Source organism: Melanerpes formicivorus, unplaced genomic scaffold (genome assembly GCF_026170545.1).
Source record: "Melanerpes formicivorus ecotype bairdi unplaced genomic scaffold, bMelFor1.0.p_v2 SCAF_8, whole genome shotgun sequence".
Taxonomy (NCBI): domain Eukaryota; kingdom Metazoa; phylum Chordata; class Aves; order Piciformes; family Picidae; genus Melanerpes; species Melanerpes formicivorus.
Window position 1 is genome coordinate 475596 of NW_027142360.1, and position 27541 is coordinate 503136.

Consider the following 27541-nt stretch of genomic DNA (forward strand, 5'->3'; position numbering starts at 1 on the left):
TTCACCGACAGCAACGGAAGAGGAGGAGGGGTTTAGGGAAAGGCACAAGGTGCTGTCAGAGGCAGCACAGCAATACTCGAAGTGACTGCAGAAGACTTGGGTCTGTTCTAGGTGTCGTGCAGAAGTCACACAATCATAAAATCATTTAGGCTGGAAAAGGTATCTAAGATCAAGTCCAACCGTTACCCTAGCCCTGTAAAGTCCACACTAAATCGTGTCACTAAGCACCACGTCTAGAGCCCTTTCAAACGCCTCCGGGGACGGCGACTCCCCTGCGGAACCTCAGCCCATTGACCCAGCCCGGCCAGGCTGCTAGTCGCAAGCAGGTGCCACTGGCACCCCGCTGGGTGTCACGTGCGAACCCACGAGAGGGACGTCAGCAGCGCTAGAGCCCGGGGCGCGCCGCTCCTGACCGCCTCTCACTCCACTCATCACCGCTCCTTGGGCCCTGGGCTCCAGCAAGCTCCTGAGGGCCGCAGCACGGCGCCGTGGCTGGGCGCCCCCGCACTGCTCTGCACGCAGCAGCGCCCAGCTCGCCCGCTCCGTGCCCGCTCCGGGGCCGTGCCGGCCTCACCGCTCCCGGGGACGCCGCAGGCCTTCCGCTCGGCGCCGGCCGTCGCCGGGGCGTCACGGGAAGGGGGCGGGGTGTCACGGGAAGGGGGCGGGGCGTCTCCGGCGCTCGGTTCGAAGCGGGATGGCGGCGGCAGGCGCTGGGGTGGAGGCGCGGCCCGCGGGCGGAGGCCGGTTTCCCTTCCCCTACACGCCCTACCTCATCCAGGAGCGGTTCATGGCGGCGCTGTACAGCGCGCTGGAGGCAGGCTGCGTCGGCATCTTCGAGAGCCCCACGGGCACGGTGAGGCGGCGCGGCGGCAGGACGGGGCTGCCCGGGGCGGTACCCTGGGCAAGGGGCTAGGCCTGGGGCTGATGACGCTCAGGAGGGGCTGGCACCCAGCGGGGGATCCTGCGGCGCGGCTCCGCGGTGTGGGTGACGGCCCCCGGCCCTGCCCGGGCCCTGCCCGGGCCCTGCCCGGGCCCTGCCCCGGCCCTGCCCCGGCCCTGCCCCGGGTCTGCCCCGGGTCTGCCCCCGGCCCTGCCCCGGCCCTGCCCCGGCCCTGCCCCGGCCCTGCCCCGGCCCTGCCCCGGCCCATGCTTTTTGTGTCCTACGGCAGGGAAAGTCGCTGAGTCTCATCTGCGGGGCCCTCTCCTGGCTCCGAGACTTTGAGGAGAGAAAGCGGCAGGAGGAGGCGCGACTTCTGGCGCTGGAGGACAGCGGGCAGGAAGGGAAGAAACAGCTGACCTCGGCGGAGCCAGGACACCCAGACAGCAGAGACACCGCCGGGGAGCCGGACTGGGTCACAGCGTTTGTGCAGAAGAAAGAAGAGCGAGACGTGGTGAACCGGCTGAAGGTTGAGAAACTCTCATATCACAGTCTCACAGTATCACTCAGGTTGGAAAGGACCTCGAGGGTCATCGAGTCCAACCTATCAACACAGACCTCATGACTAGACCATGGCACCAAGTGCCACATCCAATCCCCTCTTGAACGCCTCCAGGGTCGATGACTCAACCACCTCCCTGGGCAGCACATTCCAATGACGAATGACTCGCTCGGTGAAGAACTTCCTCCTCACCTCGAGTCTAAACCTCCCCTGGCGCAGCTTGAGACTGTGTCCTCTTGTTCTGGTGCTGGTTGCCTGGGAGAAGAGGCCAACCCATTCCTGGCTACAACCACCCTTCAGGTAGTTGTAGAGGGCAATGAGGTCTCCCCTGAGCCTCCTCTTCTCCAGGCTAAACAACCCCAGCTCCCTCAGCCTCTCCTCACAGGGCTGTGTTCAAGGCCTCTCCCCAGCCTTGTTGCCCTTCTCTGGACACCTTCAAGTCTCTCAATGTCCTTCCTAAACTGAGGGGCCCAGAACCGGACACAGGACTCAAGGTGTGGCCTAACCAATGCAGAGCACAGGGGCACAATGACTTCCCTGCTCCTGCTGGCCACACTGTTCCTAATGCAGGCCAGGATGCCATTGGCCCTCCTGGCCACCTGGGCACACTGCTGGCTCATATTCAGGTGGCTGTCGATCAGCACCCCCAGGTCCCTCTCTGTTTGGCAGCTCTCAGCCACTCCGACCCCAGCCTGTAGCTCTGCATGGGATTGCCGTAGCCAAAGTGCAGCACCTGGCACTTGGACTTGTTGAATGCCATCCCATTGGACTCTGCCCATCTGTCCAGTCGGTCGAGGTCCCTCTGCAGAGCCCTTCTGCCCTCTAACTGTATGTAGAGGATGGGGAAAATAATAAGGTGTGAGAGAAAGGCTGATATCCTGGATGATGACTGGAGAACACACGAGGCAAACTTGGCTTGTGGCCTTTGTTGTTGACAAGGACTTTGTTTCGGTTAGGAGGGAAGAGGCACTGCCGTGTGGATTGCATAAGGCAGGAACTCCATTGCTCTGATGACAGCAGCATGGCACAGGCCGGCACCGGCAGGAAGGGGCTGGGTAGTGACAGCTTTGCTTCAGAGTTAACTTTTTTCTGTACTCAGGGCATAGGAAAATAATGATCCCCAGGGCTTAGGAGTAGATACACTTCATCCTTTGTTCAATCTCCCCTCATCTAGGAAGAGCAGCTGAAGAGGAAGAGGCGGGAAGCTCACCTGGAGCAGCTTCGCCACAAGGCGCAGTTAAAATACGGGGTGAAGAGGAAGGTGAGGCACCTGTGGGGAGCAGGCCTCCTGCTTCCCTCACCTCCAGCCACGCTCACGCTTGCTTGTGCTGGCAACTTCACACTCAAGCCTCCAGCACATCTGTCTGTGTATTAGGTTGCTGAAATTTGCCATCCAGAGTTTTTGGTCAGATGTTCTTTTTAAAATGCAGCTGTGGCAAACAGTGCACAGAGAATTGTCTGTGGCAGTGTTGGTGTGTGGGTAGCCAAGAGTGGGGGCTGGTTCCCATGGCCTTATAGCCCTCTGCTTGTGGTTTCAAAATTGTAATGCTTGGATTTTTATCGCTCTCTGTTTTTATCTCTCTGTTTTAAGAGCATATTTGAACACTCTACTTCTGGAATAAAATCTACAGAACTGTCATTAAATTTAAGGTCATGCAAACAGAAGTCACCCTCCCCCCAAAACCAAACAGCCAGCTCAGGCTTTGGTTGTACTTTGCTTACCACTGGGGGGGGAAGTACTTTTTGTTTACTTCCATAGCAAAGGTGCTTGTGTTCTTCAGAAATGTACTTCTGTGAAGCTCATAGATATTTTCTCCTGTCCTTAGATGGGTGACTGCTCTCAGTACTCTTGGCTTTGAGAGCTTTTGATTGGTATAAATCAGCTTACTAGAAATACCTGCTTTGGGTCCCCAGACAGGCAGGTTTATTAGGCTAGCAGGCTATTAATTTCTAACGTGCTCTGTCTCAAGTACTGCATTATGTTTTGGTCAGCTCCTGTCAAAAGCATATGGCAGGAATGACAAATTAAAAAGAAGTGGAACAAAGAACTTTTGCCTCTTAAAAAAGGATAAAGCATGTGAAATGAGAAGCACAATAAAGTGCAAGAAAGCAAATGAAAGTAATACTACAGAGATTGGGAACAGCAGCTGATTTCTCTCCTCTGTAGCGCTCACTAACTGCATTTCTTCCTAATGCCATAGTAAAAAACCGCCACTGACACCAGAAGACTTTGTTTCCAGTGCACAAAGTTAGTAAGAAAGCCACTCTTCATCAGTTTAAGGGCATTTCTGTGGAGGGGTAGGGCTGTGTTAGGGTATGAACTGTGCCACAAGACTAAAACAGCAAGAGAGGTGCTCTGCATTCTAAAACAGCTGCTGAGCTTATCCTAGCTTTCAGTTAAGTGTGGGCAGAGTGTATGACTTATGCATGTTTGGCTAGGTTTATCTGCACCCTTTTTTTTCTCAGGCAGACATCTTTCATGGACCACTTTGAGCAAACGATAACATGAATTTTGCCATCAGGGCCTGTTATTTCAGTGGGCCCTTTGCACAGATACATGTTTGTGGACAAGTCTTTGGCAACAGCTGCGTTCTGTGGGGCTGAACAGCCTTAAGCACCCTTGGTGTACTTGCTTGTCCTACTGGGGCTTCACCCAGCAAGCCATTCCCAGTGTGATGTGTGAGAGACTGTGCTGTCTTCTGAGCTCTCTGGCATGAGGCAATGTGCCTGCTGCCTCTCGTGCTGTATGAGAAACGATGTGGTTGTGTGTTCCGTGCAGAGAGCTGAGGAGGATGAGACAAGGCGACTTCTGCAGCTCAGCAGAGAGGTTCTGTCAGAGGGAGCTGGAGTGGATGTGCTGGAGAAGCTGGACCACAATGAGGAGGAGCTGATCCTTGCTGACTATGAGAGCGATGAAGACAAGAAAGTGATACCTGGGTAAGGACAGGGGCTGAGGGGGTTCCGTGCCAAGGAAATGTTTTCTGTATAATTTTTGACTTGTGATTGTGTGGATCTGGAGTTTCTTCCTCATCCTAGCTGGGGAAAGTAATGCTTGTTCTGGGGGTTTGGTGGCTTGGTTTTGTGTTTGGTTTTGTTGTTGTTGTTGTTGTTTGTTTTGTTTTGTTGTTGGGGTTTTGGGTTTTAGTTTTTTAAGCTTTTGTTCTGCTGATTGGAGTGCCCTGAAGTATTCCCTGGCAAAGAGCATCTTTCTTAAATTGTGTGGTGGTGTCCTGCCTTTGTGCACACCCAGTTTCCCAAAGAATGCTTCTGGATGCTGAGTGAATGACTTGAGACCAAGTTCCCTGCATAGGAAAAGCGAAATGGAACTCAGGGCATTGGAGGAAGCTCTGAGTCCTGCAAATTAGCACTGGCATCTTCTGATAATCTACAAGGAGAGATGCTTGTGTTTCTGAAGAGCCAGGTTCAGCAGGAAAAGCCCTTGCAGACTTTTTTCCTCTCCTATGTTTGCTTTCCGCAAGAAGCCAGAAGCCATACTTCAGTGTGAGAAGTCAAATACATTTCAAATACAAATTCACTAATTAGTATCTGGGCAGATCCTTCTGCCTTGAAAACTGCAGACACTTCACTGCATTTATATCTAGCTTATCAAATATTAAACTGCTGTTGCCTTTGATGAACTCTGTCTATGGCAGCTAAATATCTTCCCGAAGCTTTTCTTTATGCGACAGCTTGAGGGTGATAAATTTTCTCTGAAGGGGAAATATTAGAAAAATAAATAAGCTCACCAAGTAATAGTATAGCACTGAATGTGTTATGCACAGGGCTTAGAAGCCCCAGATTTAAGACACAGCCCTGCAGACCTTTTTCTCTTGAAGAGCATGGTTTGCCTTGACCGTGCACACTGACACTATTCTTCAGAAGCTGATTTTTTTCTCTTACTTCCTGAGTTAAGATGTGAAGCTCTTGAGAGGACACAAACAGGAGATGACCGTTTGAGGCTGTGCCTTGAAGAAAGGGACAGTGCTGGGACACTCTGGCTGAATGGTTTGGAATATTAACAAAAACAATCAGATATTCTAAAGGGATTTCATTGGTGGATTGGTAGAATGCAGTTTTAAGTTTTGAGTTCAGTTGGAACTTTCCTCAGGTCGCTCCTTTCCTTCTCCCTTTCCAGCTCCTCTGCTTCTGGGCTCCCTGCCAGAGTGACCCTGAACAGATAAGGCCGACTAACACTCTGCTCTATTAATCTCCTGCCTTTTTCTCTCTTTCTAACCCTCTTTGGGGAAAAAGGGGAGAGAAGGGGGTACAGGGGGGAACCCCCCTCCGGAGGAGGGGATTTCATTCCTGTATTATTGTTATTTTTTACTTTGCTGTATATTGCTGTGTATATGTTGTAAATGCTGTAAATGGTGTACATGTCCTGCACTCTCCAAATTGCTTGTAAATATAGCATTTTATTCCTTTTGCTTCTCCAGCTGGCTAGCTGTGTTTTTTCTTCCTCTTTGTGGGGGAAGAGGAGGCTAGGCCCTTCTCTCCAAACCACCACAAGACCTCTGTCTTGTAGTAAAGCATCATCTGATTCTAACTGCCGGTGACCTACTGAAAAGAAACTGTTTGAACTTTCTCTTTTCCTAGGCTTGAAGATGATGATGATTTGGAAGAGGAGCATGTGACTAAGGTGAGATGAGGAACATGAACAGTGTGGAAATGAGCAGAGTTCTGGCTTCCTTGCACCCTTGTTGTGTTTCAGAGGGGTTTAGGACCTAGCACCCAAGAGCTGACAGGTTTGTTGATAGTAGCAACCAGTTCTGCTGTGCTCCTCTGCTTCTGGGCTACACTCTCTGCCTAAGCAGCTTGCTCTGCCAGCACTGCTGAAGTTTTGCTGTGGCTTGCTGTAGAAACACTGCAAGGAACAGTTTTTTGTTACTCTCCAATGGAAAGCCCCTGTCTTTGTAGGGACCTTGGATAGTTAAACAGAAGCAAAGGCAAATGCATAGGAGAAAGCAAAGATAAGGCTGTTTGCCTCAGCCGTTGTGACACTCAGATGTGCCTTCCCTTGCACTTTTGAAGGCTTGAGCACCCTGCTAAGGTGTTTGACTTCTTCTTTGCAGGATGGGTTGTAGGTAGAGGGTTAGCTTCCATGTTCTTCTTGTCCGCCCTTTGTTCTTCCTCATTGTAGATCTACTACTGCAGCCGCACTCACTCCCAGCTGTCTCAGTTTGTGCACGAGGTGCAAAAGAGTCCTTTTGGCAAAGACACACGGCTGGTCTCCTTGGCATCCAGGCAGGTAGGTGGGGGTGTTCACCCAGAGTGCATGCTAACACAGTGTGAGAGATTGGGAGGAGATGTGTGGATGCAATGCCACAGGGGGTGTCTCTGGGACTGGCTGAATCTCTCATGGTAAATCGAAAGTAGCCAATGTGTTGTGACACAGCTGTGTGGTGCACGTTCTTCTGCCAGCTGTCTTTTGGCCACTCACCCGTATGGTGTAAACACAAAGATCTGTTGGACCTTTTCTGATGTGGAGTAGTACAGATGTCTGAGTCACTGGGCAGGTGTTCCTCTTGGTGCTCATCCAGCTGTTGTGTAGCATTGATCCATCTCAGTGCACCCTTTCTCACGTTTCTTCTCCGCAGTGTGTTTGGAGCACTTTTGTAGCAGTTGGGATAGGCAATATCTAACTGACACATTTGCTGTTTTGGGATCTGACCCAAGATTGCTTTAAAGAAAACATGTTTTACAGCAAAGGCTGTACAGAGGGCACTCAGCTTCTCACTGACCCCTTACTGCTTCCTCTCTCTGCATGTCCAAGAACCTGTGTGTGAATGAGGAGGTGCGGCGCCTGGGGGCTCTCCAGGTCATCAATGATCGCTGCATGGAGATGCAAAAGAACAAACACGGTAGGAACGCTTCCAGCCTGGGAAAGCAGGCACTGATAAAGCTGGTAGCACAGTCTGGAGACAGCCTGCACTGCCATCAGTTCTAGCAAGAGCTTGAAATGGCAATTTAAAGGAGCAGAGCTAGAGATCCTCAGCACTATTACTTGTCTTGACCTTCAGGCTTCGATGCAGAGATCTTTATTTTCTGAGCGTCTGAAATTGGTCAGGACTTCTGCAACGGAAGGATACTTCTCTTTGTAGCTCAGTACTAGGAATGCTGGGAAATGACACGTGGCTAAATACAGCTGGCAAGAGCAGGGAACTGGAAATGGTACTACTGGGTATTTGTAAGATAGATGATAGGTAAAAATCCGCCTGCCTTAAACCCCAGGAGGTTCTGCAAACCGCTTGCTTTAGGCTGTTGTGTGTGTGGCTCATGGCTTTCTCTTGGCTTCTGCTGTTAGAAAGGAAGAGTGATGAGGAGAAGGCAGGGCAGAAGCGCCGTGCCGGCCGCGCCACGTGCCCCTTCTACTCCTACGAGCAGATGCAGTTTCTCCGTGATGAAGTGCTCGCGGAGGTGAAGGACATCGAGCAGTTGGTGGCTCTGGGGAGAGAGACCAAAGCCTGCCCGTACTATGGGAGTCGATTCGCCATTCCTGCTGCTCAGGTGAGGGCTGCATGAATTGTACCAGTGCCAGAATAAACAAACTGGCTGCTCCCTGCAGTTCTTTTACCCAGTATTGTGGGAGCTTGTGCCCAAGCTGTTGCTCTCAGCTGTGGTTTTGCTGAGGAAGCAAAGGAAAATGAGAATGTCCGTTTGCAGTTAACAGGGAGGCTGGGAGCGTGCCTCAGCATTCTGAACTACTTGGAGGGCTCAGCAACTCTGAAGCAATACTGGCACATGAGTGTAACCTTAACTCTTGCCACTGCTCTTAGTCCTTGCTTGGCTCTCTCTCAGAAGAGGTGCTTTCAGTGCTTCAGGGGAGATTTAGGAGGTAACTTGAGCTGATAGGCTGCAGCATAGTAATTTCTCTTCAGCTTACATCACTGCCCCTCTTGAGCCAGTACTCCTGTCTCTTCCTTTCCTGCAGTAGAAGCAACTCTACTGAATTCATAGTATCATAGTCAGGGTTGGAAGGGACCACAAGGATCATCTAGTTCCAACCCCCCTGCCATGGGCAGGGACACCCCACACTAGATCAGGCTGCCCACAGCCTCAGCCAGCCTGGTCTTAAACACCTCCAGGGACAGGGCCCCAACCACCTCCCTGGACAACCCATTCCAGGACTTCACCACTCTCATGGGGAAGAACTTCCTCCTCACCTCCAGCCTGAATCTCCCCACCTCCAGCTTCATTCCATTCCCCCTAGTCCTATCACTCCCTGAGATCCTGAGCAGTCCCTCCCCAGCCTTCCTGTAGCCCCCTTCAGATACTGGAAGGCCACAATGAGGTCACCTGGGAGCCTTCTCTTCTGCAGACTGAACAGCCCCAACTCCTTCAGTCTGTCCTCACAGGAGAGGTGCTCCAGCCCTCTGATCATCCTCGTGGCCCTTCTCTGGACACCTTCCAGCACCTCCAGATCCCTCTTGCAATAGGGGCTCCAGAACTGGACACAGTACTCCAGGTGGGGTCTCACCAGGGCTGAGTAGAGGGGGAGGATCACCTCCCTTGCCCTGCTGGCCACACTTCTCCTGATGCAGCCCAGGATCTGATTGGCTTTCTGGGCTGCAAGTGCACACTGAGAGCTCATGTTGAGCTTTTTGTCCCCCAGCACCCCCAAGTCTCTCTCTTCAGGGCTGCTTTCCAGCCAGTCCCTGCCCAGCCTGGATTTGTGCCTGGGGTTGCCTCGACCCAGATACAGGACCCTGCACCTGGTCTTGTTGAAGCTCATGAGGTTGGCTTGTGCCCACCTCTCCAGCCTGTCCAGGTCCCTCTGGATGGATCCCTTCCCTCCAGCCTGTCTGCTGCACCACACAGCTTGGTGTCATCAGCAAACTTGCTGAGGGTGCACTCAATGCCACTGTCCATGGCACCCACAAAGATGTTGAACAAGCCTGGTCCCAGGACTGATCCCTGAGGGACTCTGCTTGTCCCTGGCCTCCACTGGGACATGGAGCCATGGACAGCCACTCTTTGGGTGCGGCCATCAAGCCAGTTCCTTATCCATCCAGTGGTCACCCCTCACACCCATGTGTCACCAGCCTGGAGACCAGGATGTGGTGTGGGACAGTGTCGAAGGCTTTGCTCAGGTCCAGGCAAACCACATCAGCTGCTCTCCCCTCAGCTATTAATTTTGTCACCTGCTCATAGAAGGCCACCAGGTTGGTTAGGCAGGATTTGCCCTTGGTGAAGCCATGCTGACTGTTCCCAATCACCTTTTCACTATTCTTCTGAGCCAGTAGTGCCTCCAGGAGGATCTGTTCCATGATCTTTCCAGGCACAGAGGTGAGACTGACTGGCCTGGAGTTCCCTGGTTCCTCCTTCTTACCCTTTTTGAAGATGGGGGCAATGTTTCCCCTTTTCCAGTCTGTGGGGACCGCCCCAAACTGCCAGGACTTTTGGAATAGGATAGAGAGGGGTTTAGCAACCTCCTCTGCCAGTTCTCTCAGCACCCGTGGGTGTATCCCATGGGGTCCCATGGACTTGAACACTTTCAGGTTCCTAAGGTGATCACCAACCTGATCTGCACTTACAATGGGCAGTTCTTCCTCCCCATCCCTGCCATTGTCTTCCATAACATCAGGAGTGTGGCTGGAGGCCCTTGCAGTGAAGACTGAGGTAAAGAAGTTATTGAGTACCTCAGCCTTTTCCTCATCACTTGTGACCATGTCACCAGTTTCCTTTCTGAGGGGCCCACACCTTCCCTAGGCTTCTTCTTCCCATTCATATACCTGTAGAAGTTCTTAGTGTTCCCTTTAACCTCCCTGGCTAGATTCAATTCAAACTCTGCTTTGGCTTTCCTAACCAGGACTCTTGCTGCTCAGGCAGCTTCCTTATCTCCCCCCTGTTCTACCTGTCCTTCTCTCCACTGCCTGTAGAGTTTCTTTTTAAGTAATAGTGTGTCCAGCAGCTCCTTGCTCATCCAGGCAGGCCTCCTAGCATTCTTACCTGCTTTTCTCTTTGTTGGTATACAGAGCTCCTGGACACAGAGACATCCCCAAAGACATCCAATATGGGCGTTAGATGTGGTGGGAGGGTGCCCCGAGTTTCTAAGGATGAGAGCTAGATTCAGCAGCGTGTGCTTCTCCTGTTAGCTGGTGGTGCTGCCCTATCAGATGCTCTTGCATGAGCCTACCAGGAGTGCTGCTGGGATCAAGCTGAAGGACCAGGTTGTAATCATTGACGAAGCCCACAACCTCATAGACACCATCACCTGTATCCATAGTGCAGAAGTCAGTGGCTCTCAGGTGAGTCACATCCCAGCTGTTAATCCTGAGCGAGCTGTGCACCTCTTCTTCAGTCCTTTCTGCTGACAGCTCCTCTTTGTTGTTCGTGTAGCTGTGCTGTGCCCACTCCCAGCTGTCGCAGTACGTGGAGCGATACAGGTGAGGCTCGCGCAGGAAAGCAGCGCAGCGGCGGCCGGCGGTGTTGATGCCATGGACTCTCTCATGTCTGCACAGTCTTTCTTGCTTTTCCCTGGTGGAAGGTTATTTGCAGATGAAAAGCCTCTTGCTTTGTTATTTCTATCTGAAATATGTCTAAGCCTGACTCCTGAGGCTGGTATTAAGCAGTGAGAAGGGAGATGCCCTGAGCATTTTGGCTTTCCCTTATGGGCTCAGTTCCTTTCCCAGTACCTCCCTCTAATCACTTTGTGATGCAGAGTTTCAGTCAGTTCAGTCTTTCATGTGCTCACTGGCATGAAGGTCTGAGAAGGAAACTCTGTGTGGGCTTTGGTTTGTAGCAAATCTTGCATCCTGTCACCCCTGCAGTGGCTGATCATTGTGCTCAGTGCTAACAACTGAATCTGTGGGGAATTATTGCGGCAGGGGCTTGAGGCATCGCTGGCATTGTAATACATGGTAGCTGCTGTGTGAGAATGCTGGTGGTAGGCACAGTGCTGGGGTGCTTGAGGGAACGCTCTGGGGTGAATTTGGGCTGGATCTGTGCCTTGTCACAAGAAGGGAGAGCAAGCCTGGAAGAAATGATTCGTGGTTTCTGTTGCCCCCACATGAAAGGAGTTCAAGTGCCTGTTTCTGCAGCTCAGCTGCTTGAGTTGGTTCCTGAGGCCTAATACCTGTCTTGTTTTTCAAGGAAACGTTTGAAGGCAAAGAACTTGATGTACATTAAGCAGATCCTGTATATGCTGGAGCAGTTTGTGGCTGTGCTGGGAGGTAAGCACACCTGTGGATGCTGATAGACTTTGGGCTAGCATTGTCCCCACTCCCTCTTTGCAGAGGCTGTGGTTGCTCATGTCTTCCCATTTCTCACTGTTTTAACATGGGGATATTGACTGGTGCCTGTCTGAACTCCTCTCTCACTTCATTGTCTGAGGAGCAGCAGATGATGCAAAAAGTTCATAGAAGCAGGTCCCCTCTCTCTGTGAGTGCTCTCTGTCATTCTCTCTAAGTACACTTCTCTTTCCCCCTCTGTTCCTGCCCCTCATCCCCACACTGAGGTAAGGGCTTTCATTAGAGAATGCAGTCTGTGTACAGCTTCAGGACTGAGCCTGCAGAATTGAGATGTGAGGTGGCTGTTAAATACCAGGACATGAAACAGGGTGAGTGGCAGCATTTAATACTGTTCTGGCTCTCAGGATCTAGGTGTGGGGCTGTCCTCAGGTTTTGCCCTGTTCACAGTTGCCTGCCAGCTTGCAGCTGCTGCGTTAAGGAGGGGTGAGGAATGCATTGCAGTCCTTGTCCCTTCATCTTTACAGCAGTGACTACATAGTGTGTGAGCATTTGAATGTACCCACACTGCCTGCTGCTTCCTGCTGCAGAAGGAACATAGGTGCTGTTTCTGAGGATGCAGCAGCAAACTTGGCATACAATGTCAATTAAGAGAGAGCAGGAGCCGATGTTCTATCTGTGTAGCGACCTTTTGCAGATGTGTGGTTACCGCTTGGATTTTGTCCTGGTGTAGTGTCCCCTTCAGCTCAGCTGCTTTATTTTAAGGCAGACCTATTGTAAGCCTTCCTTGAATTGGTTTCATGTTTTACAGGTAATGTGAACCAAAATCCAAACTGTCAGGCTGTTCCTCAAGCAGGTGAGAGTGGAGTGAGCGCCTCGGGCACGCAGCCACCCGTCAGGAGGGTGGGAATGGGCAGTAAAGGGCTGCAGGCCCAGCAGCTAATCATTATTTTTTCTCCTTCTCCACTCCCCCCCCTTTTTTTTTGTGTGTGTTTAGGGACAGTGCTAAAATCCATCAATGACTTTCTGTTTCAGAGCCAGATTGACAATATCAACCTCTTCAAGGTAATGCAAATGTAATCTTCTGCTAGGGTGCAGAGGGTGGTGACTTGTTCAGGGTTATCATGAGAGCTGGAAGTAGAGCCAAGGCCCACATGGCAGAATCTGCTTTCTAGCAGATTCTCTCCACTTCCCCAATGTATAAATCTCTTCTGATGCTGTCTGGATAACTGCTTTAAAGCTGGATGGATGATCTTAGGGTAAAGGGAAGCAAGCAATTAAATATCTAGGAGTGCAGAGGCTATCTGTTGGCAAAGCTAAGCTGGAAGGGCTGAGGATGAAGAAACTGTACTGCTCCCATTCCTCCAGCCTCTAAACACAGCACCTTCAGCATGTGCTTGCACTCTGGAAGCAATGCTCTTGCACTGAACATGCTCACAGAGCTGTGTATCCCTCCCCAGGAGCACAGCAAGTGCTGGGAGCAGGAATGCTGAGTTCCAGTTCCTTGTTCTGTCTTCTTCCACCAGGTTCAGCGTTACTGCCAGAAGAGCCTCATCAGCAGGAAGGTACTGCCCTGGGCCTTTGTGGGCAGCAGTCTTCACACAGTTTCACACACTGAGTCTGAAGGAGGTGCAGCAGCTAGGCTGGGAGCCTGTCTTCACCACCCTGCTCTGTAGGCAAAATGGTTCTTGCAAAAAGCACCATATGGGCAGGTTGGCTTTTGCTTGTGCAGAGGAGCAGCACACAACATGGTGCAGCACAGTATTGCAGGGGGTGCTGATTCTGTGTTGCTTGGCCTCAAACCTGCCAGCCTGCTGGGCTCTGCTGCCCTGAAGGAACAAACATCAGATACTTGTTTTGGTTTTGAATAATGGATGGAGGAGTGATGACAGCTCAGGGCTGTGCTGATGGCTTCTGATTGGGCTGACTTACAAACACCTACCAAGGAACTTTATCAGTGGCAGGCCAGCAAACCTGTTCTTGTCATGTCTGATTCCTGCTGTTGCTAGGCTTAGTCTTTTTGGCTTTTGCTTGGCAGCTTTTTGGGTTTGTGGAGCGATATGGAGGCCCTGCCACAGGTGTGAAGACTAACAAGAACCAGAACTTGGCTGGCTTGCAGAGCTTTCTTCTGACCCTCCAGCAGGGATCTGGCAAAGAGGGTGAGTTCAGACATGCTCTGTTTATGCATCTGTGGGCAAGGGGAGGATGTGGAACCTACATCTGTCTGGGTGAGGAAAGGGGAGATCTGAGGAAGAACGGTGTGCAAAAGCTGTCCTGCCAGGATGGTTTGCAATACATCTGCCTAGGGGACCTAGGTAGCTGTACATAGGCTTAGATCTCCTGAGATCCTTTCCAAGTCAAATGATGATGTGATTCCATGATTACACTGCATGCATTCATGCTCTGCACTGCTGTGACCTGCTGCCTCTGTCACCTGAGCTTCTGTGGGTAGCTCTGTTTGGTGGTGCCAGCAGATCCTTGCCCTGCCCTGCCACTGCCTCCCCCACCCAGCAATGAGACAGATTTTGGGCTCTGACCTTTATTGAGTCTTTGTTTTCTGCTGCTATATGCAGATCCTGTGGAAAGGACACATTTGTATTTCATGCTTAGTCCCTGTCTGCAGAAGTGTGACCTGAGCTGCCTGCCTCTCCTTTCTGAGCCAGCAGGTACCCCCCAGAGCCATCCTCCTGTGGAGGCTGAGATGGAGCAGCTCCGAGCTGCCTCTCCACTGATGCAGATCGAAGGATTTCTCTCAGCCCTGACAAATGCAAACCAAGATGGCAGAGTCATTCTCAGCAGGCAAGGTACTGGAGAAGGGTGAGCTGGGGAGAGGTGGTGTGAGTCACAGGCAGAATGCTTTTCTGGCAGTGAGGGAGGAGGTTCTGAGCTGGGGTGAGCCTGCAGCAACACGTGTGCCACGCCTGGTGCAGGGGGCTGGGCTCAGTCCGATGCTTGTGAACCCAAAGGAGCTCTTAAGCGTGAGAATGGAGGCCAGGGTTTGAAGAGCTCTTCTGCCACTTTGGATGTCTGGTTTCATCTTGCAGTTTATTGTGTTTGTTGTACAGCTCCAGGAAGATTAGGAAGCAGAAGTTAACGATGGGTTGGTGTTACCTGCTGCTGCCTTTGGCAGTGCTGAATAGCAAGTCCATGCTTTGGAAGGTGGGGAGCTACCAGAGTGTCCAGAGCAGGAAGGAGAATCTCTTAGAGGAGGAAAATCTGTGTGTCACAGCTAGTTCCTGATGTTGTCTTTCTCCTTTTCCCAGGCACAGTTGGTCAGAGCAGCCTCAAATTCCTCTTGCTGAATCCAGCTGTGCATTTTGCCAAGGTGGTAGAAGAATGCCGTGCTGTGATCATTGCTGGGGGCACCATGCAGCCGGTGAGGGAATGAGGATGCTGTGCTGAGGGCTTGGGAGGGCTCTGGTGGAATCCACCAGCGGGCATGAAAAGCTTGACCCCATGGGATGTGCTCTTTCCATGGCATGTGTGTGGGAAAAGACCTACCTACCCTTTTATCTTCCTGGTATGGTTTTCCTGCATGAGATGGCACTCTGCCTGTTCGTGCACAAAGCTGCAGGTGCAAGGCAAGTCTGCCTGTGTCAGCCTTTCTTCTCAGGACCATGTGGGCTGAGCTCATCACAGTTTGGAACTAGCATGGATAGCAGGCAGAAGAGCTTGGAAAACCATGGGGTTTTCCATGGGGATAGTATCATAGTATCAGTCAGGGTTGGAAGGGACCACAAGGATCATCTAGTTCCAACCCCCCTGCCATGGGCAGGGACACCCCACACTAGATCAGGCTGCCCAGAGCCTCAGCCAGCCTGGGCTTAAACACCTCCAGGGACAGGGCCCAAACCACCTCCCTGCACAACCCATTCCAGGGCTTCACCACTCTCATGGGGAAGAACTTCCTCCTCACCTCCAGCCTGAATCTCCCCACCTCCAGCTTCATTCCATTCCCCCTAGTCCTATCACTGCCTGAGATCCTGAGCAGTCCCTCCCCAGCCTTCCTGTAGCCCCCTTCAGATCCTGGAAGGCCACAATGAGGTCACCTGGGAGCCTTCTCTTCTCCAGACTGAACAGCCCCAACTCCTTCAGTCTGTCCTCACAGGAGAGGTGCTCCAGCCCTCTGCTCATCCTCCTGGCCCTTCTCTGGACACCTTCCAGCACCTCCAGATCCCTCTTGCAATAGGGGCTCCAGAACTGGAGGCAGTACTCCAGGTGGGGTCTCCCCAGAGCTGAGCAGAGGGGGAGGATCACCTCCCTTGCCCTGCTGGCCACACTTCTCCTGATGCAGCCCAGGATCTGGTTGGCTTTCTGGGCTGCAAGTGCACATTGAGAGCTCCTGGTGAGCTTCTCCTCCCCCAGCACCCCCAAGTCTCTCTCCTCAGGGCTGCTTTCCAGCCAGTCCCTGCCCAGCCTGGATTTGTGCCTGGGATTGCCTCCACCCAGCTGCAGGACCCTGCCCTTGGTCTTGTTGAAGCTCATGAGGTTGGCTTGTGCCCACCTCTCCAGCCTGTCCAGGTCCCTCTGGATGGATCCCTTCCCTCCAGCTGTCTGCTGCACCACACAGCTTGGTGTCATCAGCAAACTTGCTGAGGGTGCACTCAGTGCCACTGTCCATGGCACCCACAGAGATGTTGAACAAGCCTGGTCCCAGGACTGATCCCTGAGGGACTCTGCTTGTCCCTGGCCTCCACTGGGACATGGAGCCTTTGACAGCCACTCTTTGGGTGCAGCCATCAAGCCAGTTCCTTATCCATCCAGTGGTCACCCATCACACCCATGTGTCACCAGCCTGGAGCCCAGGATGTGGTGTGGGGCAGTGTCAGGAGGCTTTGCTCAGGATCTTTCAGAAGAATGAATACATAAGTGTGGGTGTGGTGGCAGGCAGCTCTTCATCCTTCTGTTGCTTTAGTGCCTAAGGGATGGTGTGTTTGTGCTGTGCAGGTGTGCTGTGGGGTGTGCCAGGTGTGCTGGTTAGTTACATTTGTCCTCCTCCTGGATGCAAGTCTCCTGAAATTTCCTCTTTGCTCTTCTGGTGACAAGAGAGGCAAGGAGGATGTGAAGTGCAGGGCCTTCTTTTGGAAGGGTAGCTTTGAAGCCTTCAGACTGCTGCCCAGAGGGGAGGATGTGGTTACAGTCCAAGAAATGTGCAGTGGCTGGGAGTCCTGGCAATGGGTTGTGGAGCCTGGGGAAGTCTAAAACCGGAGTGTGTTGGGCCGAGAGGGGCTAGGGGGGGACCACGGACACTGGATGGGTCAGCTGGTAGGTCTGCCCTGGGCGCTGGGTTCCAGGTTTCTTAGAGAGCAGGCAGGGTGGGCCAGGAACCGTCGGGGCCCTCGGCACAGGTCCGAACGCGGCCGCCGGCGAGCGGCGCCTGGGGCAGGCTGGGCCGCCGGCAGGGGGCGCTGCCGCTCCTCGCCGGTGGCGGCGCTCGGAGCCCGCTGGTGGAGCCGGCGGCAGCGGGGCTGCTCTCGGTTCGCAGCGGCTGCAGGCCGTGGCTGCCCTGCCGGCACGTCTGCAGGCCTTTGCCCCTGCCTGCCCAGCACTCCGGCACACCTCCCGGCCCTGGCTTGTGTGCTTAGCGCTCCCATGCCCTCGGTGCTCCGGTCACAGGGGGAGGCCATGTGCCCCAGCTGGAGCTGACCGGCTCGGTGCTCAAGCAGCAGTCGCAGCCTTGCTGAGGTGGCTCTTGGTGCTTCACAGGTGGCTGATTTCCGGGAGCAGCTGCTGTCCTGCGCTGGTGTGGACCCTGCACGTGTTGTGGAGTTCTCCTGTGGTGAGTGCCGGGCCGGCAGGGGCAGGCTGTGGTTTGTCTGCAGGACCTGAGTACTACAGTTTGACTAAAACGCTGTTGTCAGCACTCTGAGCAACACAGCATCTTTCCTAGGAGTCATGGCAGCAAAGGGGCTGCTTCTGCTCTGAGCTTCCTCAGTGGGCTTGGCCAGTGTCAGCAGACACCCACAGGTGCTCCCCAGGGTGACTGGAGGCCAGTAGAGCTCCTCAGCTAGTGGCAGTGTTGCTGACTCTTGTGGCTGTTGTTTTTTGTTTCCAGGGCATGTGATTCCTCCAGAAAACATTTTACCCATAATCCTCTGCAGTGGACCTTCCAACCAGCAGCTGGAGTTCACCTACCAGACAAGAGACCGTCCCCAGATGGTCAGTCTTGCCTTTGGTAGCTTCCTGGGTAGCTCTTTTGCTTCGCACGTTTCTGTCTTGCAGCACAGTGTGCTCTCAGAGGTGGGCTGATCAAAAGCCATGGCAAGGGAAGTCCATAGGATGTGGGGCAGGTGTCTTGCCAAGGAATTGGGAAAGAATAGCAGCCAAAGAAGTTCTGAGCTGCCTGCTCAGAGGTGGCTGTTGGGGATGAAGAGTACTAACAACATCTCTTTGGCTGCACATAGTTCCTCCATTTGTGTGCTGGGCAGCAGCAGATTTCTGACTGCTTCCATCTGGTGGCTGTGGGGCAGGCTGTGGATGTGGTCTGCCTGGACTGCAGCAAGGCCTTTGACACCGTCCCCCACAGCAAACTGCTGACTAAGCTGTCAGCCTGTGGATTGGACCATTACACTCTGTGCTGGGTTAGGAACTGGCTGGAGGGCCGGGCCCAGAGAGTGGTGGTGAATGGTGCCGCATCCAGCTGGCGGCCAGGCACCAGTGGTGTCCCCCAGGGATCAGTGCTGGGTCCTGTCCTCTTCAACATCTTCATCGATGATCTGGATGAGGGGGTAGAGTCAGTCATCAGCAAGTTTGCAGATGACACCAAGTTAGGAGCAGATGTTGGTCAGTTAGAGGGCAGAAGGGCTCTGCAGAGGGACCTCGACCGACTGGACAGATGGGCAGAGTCCAACAGGATGGCATTCAACAAGTCCCAGTGCCAGGGGCTGCACTTTGGCCACAGCAACCCCATGCAGAGCTACAGGCTGGGGTCAGAGTGGCTGAGAGCTGCCAAACAGAGAGGGACCTGGGGGTGCTGATCGACAGCTGCCTGAATATGAGCCAACAGTGTGCCCAGGTGGCCAAGAGGGCCAATGGCATCCTGGCCTGCATCAAGAACAGTGTGGCCAGCAGGAGCAGGGAAGTCATTGTGCCCCTGTACTCAGCACTGGTTAGGCCACACCTTGAGTCCTGTGTCCAGTTCTGGGCCCCTCAGTTTAAGAAGGACATTGAGAGACTTGAGCGTGTCCAGAGAAGGGCAACAAGGCTGGGGAGAGGCCTTGAGCACAGCCCTGTGAGGAGAGGCTGAGGGAGCTGGGGTTGCTTAGCCTGGAAAAGAGGAGGCTCAGGGGAGACCTCATTGCCCTCTACAACTACCTGAAGGGTGGTTGTAGCCAGGAAGGGGTTGGCCTCTTCTCCCAGGCAACCAGCACCAGAACAAGAGGACACAGTCTCAAGCTGCACCAGGGGAGGTTTAGACTCGAGGTGAGGAGAAAGTTCTTCACCAAGCGAGTCGTTCGTCATTGGAACGGGTTGCCCAGGGAGGTGGTTGAGTCGTCGACCCTGGAAGTGTTCAAGAGGGGATTGGATGTGGCACTTGGTGCCATGGTCTAGTCATGGGGTCTGTGTTGATAGGTTGGACTCGATGATCCTCGAGGTCCTTTCCAACCTAAGTGATACTGTGATACTGTGATAGTTTGAAGCCTCAGGGATGGTGGAGCATGGCAGCCCTGCACAGTGCAGCCCAAACCATGGAGGCAGCAGCAGCAGTTTCTGCACTTTTTCCTTCATCCTTTGGTGGGCCCTCAAGAACCCAAGGCCAGACACTGGATCTGCTCTGCCACTGCTGAACATCTACCAGATGTGCTAACTGCCCACATCTGTGTGATAGGTCCTTTCCATGGGGACAGCAGAAAGGAGCCCTCCTTTCCTAAGTGACCACTGCCCCACAGCAGTAACAGCAACCCTGAACTGGGAGGTGAGGCAGAGCAGTGAATCACAGAATCAGAGAATCAATAAGGTTGGAAAAGATCTCAAGGATCATCAAGGCCAACCTATCACCCAACACCTCCTGACAACTAGACCATGGCACCAAGTTTCATAGTTTCATAGTTTCATAGTTTCATTCAGGGTTGGAAGGGACCACAAGGATCATCTAGTTCCAACCCCCCTGCCATGGGCAGGGACACCCCACACTAGATCAGGCTGGACAGAGCCTCATCCAGCCTGCTCTTAAACACCCCCAGGGACGGGGCCTCGACCACCTCCCTGGACAACCCATTCCAGGGTTTCACCACTCTCATGGTGAAGAACCTCCTCCTCACATCTAGCCTGAATCTCCCCACCTCCAGCTTCATTCCATTCCCCCTAGTCCTATCACTACCTGATATCCTGAGAAGTCCTTCCCCAGCCTTCCTGTAGCCCCCTTCAGATACTGGAAGGCCACAATTAGGTCACCTCGGAGCCTTCTCTTCTGCAGACTGAACAGCCCCAACTCCTTCAGTCTGTCCTCATAGGAGAGGTGCTCCAGCCCTCTGATCATCCTTGTGGCCCTTCTCTGGACACCTTCCAGCACCTCCACATCCCTCTTGTAATAGGGGCTCCAGAACTGGACACAGTACTCCAGGTGGGGTCTCACCAGGGCTGAGTAGAGGGGGAGGATCACCTCCCTCGACCTGCTAGCCACACTTCTCCTGATGCAGCCCAGGATCTGATTGGCTTTGCGGGCTGCAAGTGCACACTGAGAGCTCATGTTGAGCTTTTTGTCCACCAGCACCCCCAAGTCTCTCTCCTCAGGGCTACCCTCCAGCCAGTCACTGCCCAGCCTGTATTTGTGCCTGGGATTGCCTCGACCCAGATGCAGGACCCTGCACTTGCTCTTATTGAACTTCATGAGGTTGGCCTGTGCCCACCTCTCCAGCCTGTCAAGGTCCCTCTGGATGGCCTCCCTTCCCTCCAGCGTGTCTGCTGCACCACACAGCTTGGTGTCATCAGCAAACTTGCTGAGGGTGCACTCAATGCCACTGTCCATGGCACCCACAAAGATGTTGAATAAGACAGGTCCCAGGACTGATCCCTGAGGGACTCCACTTGTCCCTGGCCTCCACTGGGACATGGAGCCATTGACAGCCACTCTTTGGGTGCAGCCATCAAGCCAGTTCCTTATCCATCCAGTGGTCACCCATCACACCCATGTGTCACCAGTTTGGAGACCAGGATGTGGTGCGGGACAGTGTTGAAGGCTTTGCTCAGGTCCAGGTAAACGACATCAGTTGCTCGCCCCTCAGCTATTAATTTTGTCACCTGCTCATAGAAGGCCACCAGGTTGGTCAGGCAGGATTTGCCCTTGGCAAAGCCATGCTGACTGTTCCCAATCACCTCTTCACTATTCTTTTGAGCGAGTAGTGACTCCAGGAGGATCTGTTCCATGATCTTTCCAGGCACAGAGGTGAGACTGACTGGCCTGTAGTTCCCTGGTTCCTCCTTCTTGCCCTTTTTGAAGATGGGGGCAATGTTTCCCCTTTTCCAGTCTGTGGGGACTTCACCAGACTGCCAGGACTTTTGAAATATAATAGAGAGGGGTTTAGCAACTTCATCTGCCAGTTCTCTCAGTACCCATGGGTGTATCCCGTCGGGTCCCATGGACTTGAACACTTTCAGGTTCTTCAGATGATCACGAACCTGATCTGCACTTACAAGGGGCAGTTCTTCCTCCCTGTCCCTGGCTTTGACTTCCATAACATCAGGAGTGTGGCTGGAGGCCCTTGCAGTGAAGACTGAGGTAAAGAAGTTATTAAGTACCTCAGCCTTTTCCTCATCACATGTGAAGTGCCACATCCAATCCCCTCTTGAACACCTCCAGGGATGGGGACTCCACCACCTCCCTGGGCAGCACATTCCAATGGCCAACAACTCTCTCTGTGAGGAACTTTCTCCTCACCTCCAGCCCAAACCTCCCCTGGCACAGCTTGAGATTGTGTCCTCCTGTTCTGGTGCTGCTTACCTGGGAGAAGAGACCAACCCCTCCTGGCTACAACCTCCCTTCAGGGAGTTGTAGACAGCAATAAGGTCTCCTCTGAGCCTCCTCTTCTCCAGGCTAAGCAACCCCAGCTCCCTCAGCCTCTCCTCACAGGGCTGTGCTCCAGACCTCTCCCCAGCCTTGTTGCCCTTCTCTGGACACCTTCAAGTGTCTCGATGTCCTTCTTAAACTGAGGGGCCCAGAACTGGACACAGGACTCAAGGTGTGGCCTAACCAGTGCAGTGTACAGGGGCAGAATGATCTCCCTGCTCCTGCTGGCCACACTGTTCCTGATGCAGGCCAGGATGCCATTGGCCTTGGCTGTCTGGGCACACTGCTGGCTCGTGTTCAGCCTACTGAACCGGTACCCCCAGGTGCCTTTCTGCCTGGCTGCTCTCAGCCACTCTGACCCCAGCCTGTAGCTCTGCATGGGGTTGCTGTGGCCAAAGTGCAGCTCCTGGCACTTGGACTTGTTGAATGCCATCCTGCTGGACTCTGCCCATCTGTCCAGCCTGGCAGGGTCCCTCTGCAGAGCTCTCTTACTCTCTAACAGCTCAATTCCTGCCCCCAGCTTGCTGTCATCTGCAAATTTGCTGATGACTGACTGGATCTCCTCATCCAGGTCCTCAATAAAGATATTAAACAGAAGAGCTTTTTGATGCTGTCCAGCTCCTCTGGAGAGTTTTTGTGGACCTGCCATATTTCCAACATTTTTCCTTCTGTAGCACATGTCATAGGGGAAATGTGATGCTGGGATTGAGCATCAGCTGGAGGGCCTGTCAGCAGCAGCACTCTCCTGTGTTCTTGCAGATGGAGGAGACAGGTCGAATCCTCTGCAACCTGTGCAACGTGGTTCCGGGCGGGGTGGTGTGCTTCTTCCCCTCCTACGACTACCAGAAGCAAGTGTATGCACACTGGGAGAAGACAGGGCTGCTCACACGACTGGCAGCCAAGAAGAAGGTAATTGTGCAGCCAGGGGCAGCTAGGGCTTTAAATGGAGGTTTCAAACTCCCAACAGTTCTCTGTCTTTCAGGCCACTCTCACTGAGGCATTCCCAGAGGGGATGCTGACCTAGCCAGTCCCTGCAGGAATGACTGCGTGGTGCCTCCCAGGCAGCTGACCACTGAGCTGGGCTCTGTGAGATTAAATGCAGCTGTGGGTCCTCCAAGTGCAGGGTCTGTGGGGTGCTTCCCACAACCACCAAGCTCATTCTGGTGTGGCTGCAGGGCTGTTCAGGCCCAGCTCTTACAGGGAATTTGTTTTTCCCAGACTGGGCTGTGTGTCCCTTGAACTAAGAGCTAGGCAGTGGGAGCAGACTGCAGGTGACAGAGCAGAGGGAGAGTTTGTTTTCTGGCAGAGGTGCAGAGGTGAGAACTGACAGAGCAGCAGTGCTGACTTCTGTTAAGTGGTGAGAAACATGAAGCAGGAAGCTGACTGTGAATACATCTTTGCAAGGACTTTCAGGGATTTGAAGGTTGGGCGTTGAAGGTCAGGCAGTCCTCCTGTCTCAGGATGGAGAGCAGTGATGTTGGGCATACACATACCCTGGCTGGCACTCTGCTTACCAAAACCCACACAACTTACCCCAAAGAGCAGAACACAGTCCCAGATACCTTACACCTCGGTGCAGGTGTTCTGGCCTGGGCTCTGCTGTAGGTTTTTGTGGTGGAAGCACCGTTGATAGAGCTGTCACTCAGTGCCCTTTGGGTGTGCTCTGTCAGGGTCCCAAGGGTCTACCTGGTACCCCCAGGGCCTTGTGCCACAGTTGTGCAGCTCCCTTTGCCCCTCCACTCTGCTTTGTTCTGGTTTGGCTGTTGCAGTTCCAGCAAAGCAATTTGGTACAGGTGCAGCAAGTGTGGCTTCCAGCTGCCCACACACAGATCAGATCCCGGCAAGGGAAGGTTGGTCCTTCCTGAGGTTGCTGTAGTGAGATCACACTGAGCCTGAATATACATGACACAGGGAAAATGAATGTAAGTCAGAGGATTAAGCAGCTGCTGTTGAATATGTTAAATAGCTTTGGCTCTTATTTGTAACTGCCAGTTACTCTCCTACTGGAAGACTGATTCTGGCTGGTAAACTTTGATAGCATTTCATGCTAACCAGGGGAAAATGCATCCTTCAGGGTCTCTACTGGCAGAAAGACAGATGTTGCACCTCTTGTTCACTGGCAGAACAACCTGTGATTTAGGCCAAGGTGCAGCACCTACCAGACTGCAGGGGCTTTCAGTAAGTAATGAGGCATGCTGGAGGAACAGAAAGAAATGCTGCTTGGTGTGTGAATGTCAGGAAGCTCATTCATTCACTGGGCAGTGGGAGCTGTGACGTGGAATTAATTGGTGATTCCAGCTGATTGGTCCTGTCACTGTCCTCCAGCATCTCGGAGGGTCTTTAATCAGAGGTGCAAGAGGTGCACATTGATTCCCTGCCTTTCAGCTCTGACAGGACTTGTAACTCCTCACAGAATTAGGGAAGTGAGAGCTGAAAAGGCAGGTTGGAAGGGCAGGAACAGCTGCTGCTGCCTCTGTAGCCCAGTTGAGCAGAGCTGCAGTGAGCACACAGTGTGCTTCCAGCATGGAGGGGAAAGGTGCTGCTCCAGGTGGTCTTCCAGGCAGTTTGCCCTTCTCCAGTCTTAGTTCCATGTACTGTTTAATGGCATGGGACTGAAGTGATTTGCTTGCTTCCTGTTGCTGCACTGATCTTCTGCCTGTGACAGGTCTTTCAGGAGCCTAAGAAAGCCAGCCAGGTGGAGCAGGTGCTGGTGGAATATGCCAAGTGCATAAAGGTAAGCTGAGCTGGCAGGCTGCTGCAGGCTTTCACAAGGAAAGGGCTCTAGCCCAGATGTGGAAGTGTTCCTGAGGCACAAACATCTGCCCTGCTCTGCTCTAAGTTGCTGGTCCCTCTCCTGCAGCGCTGCAGCCAGGCAGGAGGACAGATGACAGGGGCCCTGCTGCTTTCTGTGGTTGGAGGTAAAATGAGTGAAGGCATCAACTTCTCTGACGAGCTGGGAAGGTAAGGTGGCTGCTGGCTGCTCCACGGAGGGTGGGCAGAGTGCTGTGGTGCAGGATGGACACGTTGGCACTGCACAGACACAAGTCCCAGGGATTAAACCAAGGGGACCAAGCCTGCTGTGTGCTGTGAGCCCTAGAGGTGCCACTGCTTTGAGCAGTGCAGCTGGGATGTGCTGGCTGAGCCTCCTTCCATCCCAGCCCCTCTGCAGCTTGCGGAAGGCTCAGAACCGCTGCTCACCCTCCCGCGCTCTGCTGCTGCCTCTCAGGGGTGCAGCGACCTCTCCTGTCTCAGTCTGTTGGCATGAGGAGTAATGCAGTCCTTGGCCCTTGCAGGTGTGTGGTTATGGTAGGAATGCCTTACCCCAACATTAAATCTCCAGAGCTCCAGGAAAAAATGGCTTGGCTTGACAAAACCATGGTGAGAGACATTTAAACCTCTGCCTCTTTCACTGCTGCTTTTCAGTGCTGACTTTCCTCTCTGCACAGGAGTCCCCAGGCTGACTTCAAAGGTGATTTTTTAATTCCTTTGAGCCTGCAGGTGGCCCTAAACACAGGACAGCAGCTCAGTGGAGGGAACCACTCTGGAAATCTGAATTCCAAGGGGAGAAAGATCCCTTTGCCCCAGAGGTGGCAGGGTGGTAGAAGCTGCTTGCTAGGTTCACTTCTTTGCTTGGCTCACTTGTTCCTTCTCACTGCCCAATGGAGCTGCTGTTCCTGGGCAGATGGGGACAAGTTTTCTGCCTTCAAGGGATCTTGGGATGGCTCTGGGTGAATGTTCACCATCATGTTCTGACCACAACCTTTTTTTCTGTCCTTCCTCACTCTGTCTGTGGTCTGCTTGGCCCCCTACTCATTCTGCAGGGGTGGAAGCATTTGCTTCACTGTCATTAAGACTCTCTAGTTGGGTTTACATCTGTCTCATGTTCAATTCTGCCTCTGTCTCCTTTCCAGCCCAGAGCTGCTGGCCAGGCACCTAGCAGAGTGCTGATTGAAAACCTGTGCATGAAGGCAGTGAACCAGTCCATAGGTAATCCCTCCTGGGGACACAAAATGTGACTGCACTGAAGCAGGAGGGTGGGCAAGGTCTGCATCCCCAGTCAGTCTGAGTCCAGGTGACAGGAACATGAGCTTCCTTGCCTGAGGACAAGCACTGGAGTGGTGTGGCCATTTGAAGTGTTTGTGCACTCTGCAGGCAGAGCCATTCGCCACCAGAAGGACTTTGCAAGCATCCTGCTGCTGGACCACAGGTATGGAAGCTCTGCCATCCTCAGCAAACTGCCCCAGTGGATCAGGGAGAGAACCCAGGTGAAAGCCACCTTTGGAGCAGCATTTGCAGAGCTAAGGAAGGTTAGAACTTGGATCTTCCCTCATACTACCAAAAGTGTTTCCTTCCCACTGTACTCAGCTGTACCTTTCTCAAACCTCCCCTTGGGAGTAGTGCCAGGGACAAACTCTGCTTCTGTGTCCCCAGTTCCATCGAGGGAAGTGATGTGGAGCAGGTTGCCTCTGAGCTGGAGCCCTGAAGAGCACCTGAAGTTATGCAAGGTCCTGCTTTTCTCTACTAAGGAGTTTGTGAGCCTCTGCCTTTTGCCTTTGGTGGGTGTTTGCTGTTCAGTATCTGAGTGCTACGACGGCAAGACAGCTTTCAGTACCACAGGCAGGAGGGAAGGTGGCTGTAGGTCTGAGGTGGGTGAGAAGGTAGGGGTGTTAACTGTTAAGGCTTTATTTAAATGGATTAAAGTGAAGTGTGGGCAGCAGACTGCACACATCTGCCTTTTCCTACTGACCACCAACTGTGCAAGGCAGACACCAGAGCCTGTCACAAGAATATGACCTGCTGTTAGCTTGTGCCACCTTGGAATGGCACAGTCAGACTGGTCAGACAAGGGGCAGCTGTGGAGAGCATTTCTTGTCCCTTGCTTTCTGCCTGGCTTCAGGCAGCAAATGGATTCAAGGAGTGGTTCCTTCTTTCAAGGGCAATAAAGGGCATGACCGTGGTAGAGCGCAGCACTTCTCCTTTGGTCATGCTCAGGCACAGGCTCTCCTTACTGCTGAGCTCTGAATTCAAAGTCATTTTCTGTGGAAAATGATAAAACCTTTTCTTAATTATTCTTGGGTTTGTTTTAGAGTAACTTTCTTGACTTTTTCCAGGTCACAGGTGGGTGCCAAAGGGCAGCAATACCAACAGGGCTGGCTGTGTAATCCCACACCTCTGTACTCCCCTAGCTGTCCCCTGCTCTCTCTGCCATCCTGAGCAAGTCTTCTAGGAGCTGCTTTGCCTCCTCGGCAGTATCAGCAGCTTCACAAAGCCCCCCTGACAGGCACAGAGGTGGTGCCCACTCTCTACTGCTGATTAGCTCCATGGGGAAAGAAACAGCTGCTGCTGGGAAATGTTCACTGTGAGGCTCCTGCCTCTTTGGTGGGTGCAAATTACAGCCCCTTGTCTGGTGTCAGCTCTGCCTTAACAGCACTGAGTGCAGCAGTGGGAGTGGGGGGTCCCTGCCTGCAGCATCTGGTGCCCTGTGGTGCTCATTCTAAGTGCTCTTGCTCACTGCTGCAGTGCTTGCAGTGGCCACAGGCTCTGTCCATGGGGAATCCCTTCAGGTCTGGAAAGCAGAGCCTGACAGTGTGGGATTAGAATGGGACACTGCTTGTTTGGCTGGCAGAGCAGCTTCAGGAAATCTCCTGTTGTATTTGTTATGGGGTGCTTCAGTGCTGAGCCATGAAATAGGGTGGAAAAGCTGCCAGGCCCCAGCTGGCAGTGATGTCTGGGCTGCCAGGACCCAACAGAATGCTGTGGGAAGGCAATGCCTTCTCTCCATGGTACCTGTTGGGAGGGACAGCCTGAAGGGAGTCACAAAAGAAGACAGACTCAAGAGGGCTCTGGGTGTCCTGAGCCAGCTGGGCTTTCCCTGGACATGCTCTCGCTTCGGTGTGCTTTCCATTCCT

At 53.1% G+C, this 27541-nt stretch overlaps 1 protein-coding gene across 2 annotated transcripts; it reads left to right on the forward strand.

The window, feature by feature from the left end:
- The first annotated feature begins 668 nt into the window (after window positions 1–668).
- DDX11 (DEAD/H-box helicase 11) lies at window positions 669–27481 on the forward strand. Of its 2 annotated transcripts, none has more exons than XM_068141759.1 (26): window positions 669–853; window positions 1170–1406; window positions 2614–2700; window positions 4219–4376; window positions 6036–6078; window positions 6580–6687; window positions 7213–7300; window positions 7744–7946; window positions 10535–10687; window positions 10779–10825; window positions 11532–11611; window positions 12438–12482; window positions 12624–12691; window positions 13153–13191; window positions 13665–13785; window positions 14290–14430; window positions 14890–15002; window positions 17333–17405; window positions 17682–17785; window positions 22392–22541; window positions 24298–24366; window positions 24493–24593; window positions 24926–25010; window positions 25544–25619; window positions 25785–25939; window positions 26064–27481. In XM_068141759.1, exons 1-26 carry the CDS (start codon window positions 695–697, stop codon window positions 26079–26081), a joined length of 2721 nt encoding a protein of 906 aa, XP_067997860.1. In that variant the 5' UTR covers window positions 669–694; the 3' UTR covers window positions 26082–27481. The 2 variants fall into 2 exon arrangements, with proteins under 2 accessions (XP_067997860.1, XP_067997861.1); XM_068141760.1 differs by having other exon boundaries at window positions 14293–14430.
- Window positions 27482–27541: the final 60 nt, after the last annotated feature.

What these genes read in the sequence shown, in the direction of transcription:
- DDX11 (XM_068141759.1), top strand. Translation starts at nt 695, where the DNA reads ATGGCGGCGGCAGGCGCTGGGGTGGAGGCGCGGCCCGCGGGCGGAGGC. An exon ending in ACAATATCAACCTCTTCAAG is followed by an intron (nt 12,692 to 13,152) that starts GTAATGCAAATG and finishes TTCTTCCACCAG; the next exon opens with GTTCAGCGTTACTGCCAGAA. An exon ending in GCAGGGATCTGGCAAAGAGG is followed by an intron (nt 13,786 to 14,289) that starts GTGAGTTCAGAC and finishes TTTCTGAGCCAG; the next exon opens with CAGGTACCCCCCAGAGCCAT.